Genomic DNA, 2,400 nt, shown 5'->3' with positions numbered 1-2,400 from the left:
TCACGTGGCTATGTGCTTCTGGCCCAGTCTCCTCAGGGCATCCTTCACATCCCTGTTTCTCAGACTGTAGATGAGAGGGTTCAGCATCGGGATGACCAGGGTATAGAAGACAGAGACCGCCTTGCCCTGCTCCATGGACTCCACAGCTCCCGGCTGGGCATACATGACAAAGACAGTCCCAATAAGGACCGTCACTGCAGTCATGTGGGAGCCACAGGTGGAGAAGATTTTGTGGCGTCCAGCTGCTGAGTGCATCCTCAGGATGGTCACTATGATGTAGCCATAGGAGATGAAGACCACAATTGTCACACCCACAATGATGACCCCACAGATGCCAAACAAGAGCAGCTCATTGAGGGCTGTGTTGCCACAGGCAACCCGGAGCAGGGGGGGCACATCACAGAAGAAGTGGTTGACGTGGTTGGAGCTGCAGAACGGGAGGCTGAATGTGAAGCTGGTCTGCAGGATGGAGTTGAGGCAGCCCCCACAGTAGCAGCCCAGCACCAGGCGGGCACAGACTGAGGGGCACATGGTGATGGGATAGCGCAGGGGGCTGCCAATGGCCACGAAGCGGTCATAGGCCATCACGGCCAAGAGGAACCCCTGGCTGGTGCACATCAGGGAGAAGAAGAACAGTTGAGTGGCACAGCCTGCAAAAGTGATGACCTTGGAGGAGGACAGGAAGTTGACCAGGGCCTTGGGGGCGATGACAGATGAGTAGCACAGGTCCAGGAAGGAGAGGTTCTTGAGGAAGAAGTACATTGGGGAGTGCAGACGGGCATCCAGGGTGATGACCATGATCATGGTGAGGTTCCCCAGGATGGCCACCACGTACAGGGCCAGGAACAGAGCAAAGAGCAGGGCCTGGGTCTGCAGACCACCCTCAAATCCCTCCAGCAAGAACTCCTGAAAAGTCATTACTGAGAGGTTTCCATTTCCATGGGGTGACATGACCTCAGTCCTCAGACCAGCAGAACTACACCTCCAGTGATGGTGAACTAGCTAACCCAAACTAAACTTCCTGCTGAAGACTATTAGAAAAGATCAACAATAAAAATGAAATTTGGTTGAACATTTAGGAGAGTTAGTTAATGACTTAGTGGAGAACTGCTAACGAAGTTCAAGATAAACACAGAGGACCGGGGATTCCAGTGCTGAGAGTTCTTTGCCCTGGAGACATACACCAGTTTTGGAAAGAAAGTCCGAGAGGCCCAGTGCCCGGGCAGTGACTTTTTGCTCTGTTGCTTGTTTTGTGGAACTACTGGTGACAATAGAAAAAAAGAAAAAAAAAAAACTTGTAAAACATGTATTTGATACTCGGAACCACCAAGGATGCATCCACAGAAGTAAGTTACTAAAAAAGGAGACAGAGAGACAGGCTGAATCTGAATTGGAAGAGATGATGGCCAAGTGTTTTATCAAACCAATGGAAAATATTAATCTGCAGATTCACGAGGCCTATTAAATTAAAGCAGAGTTAATGCAAAGAACAGCACATTTATGTATATCAGAGTAAAAATATTTAAAACTGAAACAGAGGGAGAAGTCTTAAATGCAGCCTGAGGAAAAACAGACTGTCCCTTCAAAGAATCTACTGCAGCAGTAAGACTTCGGTTGGCTTTCCATACATTTGTAGCCAGTTGATTTTCAACAGGGTGCCAAGACCAATTAATAGGAAAAGAATAAAATCTTCAACAAACAGTGATGGAATAACTGGAAATCCACATGCAAAAAAAGGAATGAAAAGGTCTACCTCACACTACTTACAAAAATTGACTCAAAACAGGAAAAGCCCTAAAAGTAAGCACTGAAACTATTAGAATAGAAGAAAAGGTCAGTGTAAATTGTCATGACCTGGGATTAGTCAGCATTTTCCTAAATATAACTGAAAAACACAAGCAACAATAGTAAGAAAATGATTGGATTTCATCGAAATTAAAATACTTTATGTCTCAAAGGACATTATCAAGAAAATGAAAATAAAAACCATGAGATAAAATGTCTGCAGATTATATATCTGATAAGGACCTCATCTCCATAAACCATAAAGAACTCTTACAACTCAGCAACAAAAAGACAATCAATTTTTTAAATGGGCAAAGGACTTGAATAAGCATTTCTCCAAAGAAGATACACAAATGGCCATTAAGTACAGGAGAAGATGTTCAACATCATTAGTCATTAGAGGAATCAAGGCTGAAGCCCAGTATGAGATCCACTCAACCCACTAGAACGTCCATAGTGAAAAAGCAGAGAAGAGCACCTGTCAGTGAGGATGCGGGGGAACTGGAACCATCACACAACATTAATATAGATGTAAAAGTGGCGCAGCTGCTCCAGAAAACAGTAGAGCTACCAGAGTGTACAGTAACAATCCCCTCTTAGGCATGTAACCCAAGA

At 45.1% G+C, this 2,400-nt stretch overlaps 1 protein-coding gene across 1 annotated transcript; it reads right to left on the bottom strand.

Moving 5' to 3' along the window:
• On the bottom strand, positions 1-951 carry LOC139180111 (olfactory receptor 9S13-like). The gene has a single exon (XM_070781380.1). It carries the CDS (start codon positions 949-951, stop codon positions 1-3), a length of 951 nt encoding a protein of 316 aa, XP_070637481.1.
• Positions 952-2,400: the final 1,449 nt, after the last annotated feature.

This window comes from Bos indicus, chromosome 3 (assembly GCF_029378745.1).
Source record: "Bos indicus isolate NIAB-ARS_2022 breed Sahiwal x Tharparkar chromosome 3, NIAB-ARS_B.indTharparkar_mat_pri_1.0, whole genome shotgun sequence".
NCBI lineage: Eukaryota > Metazoa > Chordata > Mammalia > Artiodactyla > Bovidae > Bos > Bos indicus.
This window is presented reverse-complemented; position numbering and strand designations above follow the sequence as displayed.

Bases quoted from the DNA above. Each gene is read 5' to 3' on its own strand.
- LOC139180111 (XM_070781380.1), bottom strand. From the start codon at position 951: ATGTCACCCCATGGAAATGGAAACCTCTCAGTAATGACTTTTCAGGAG.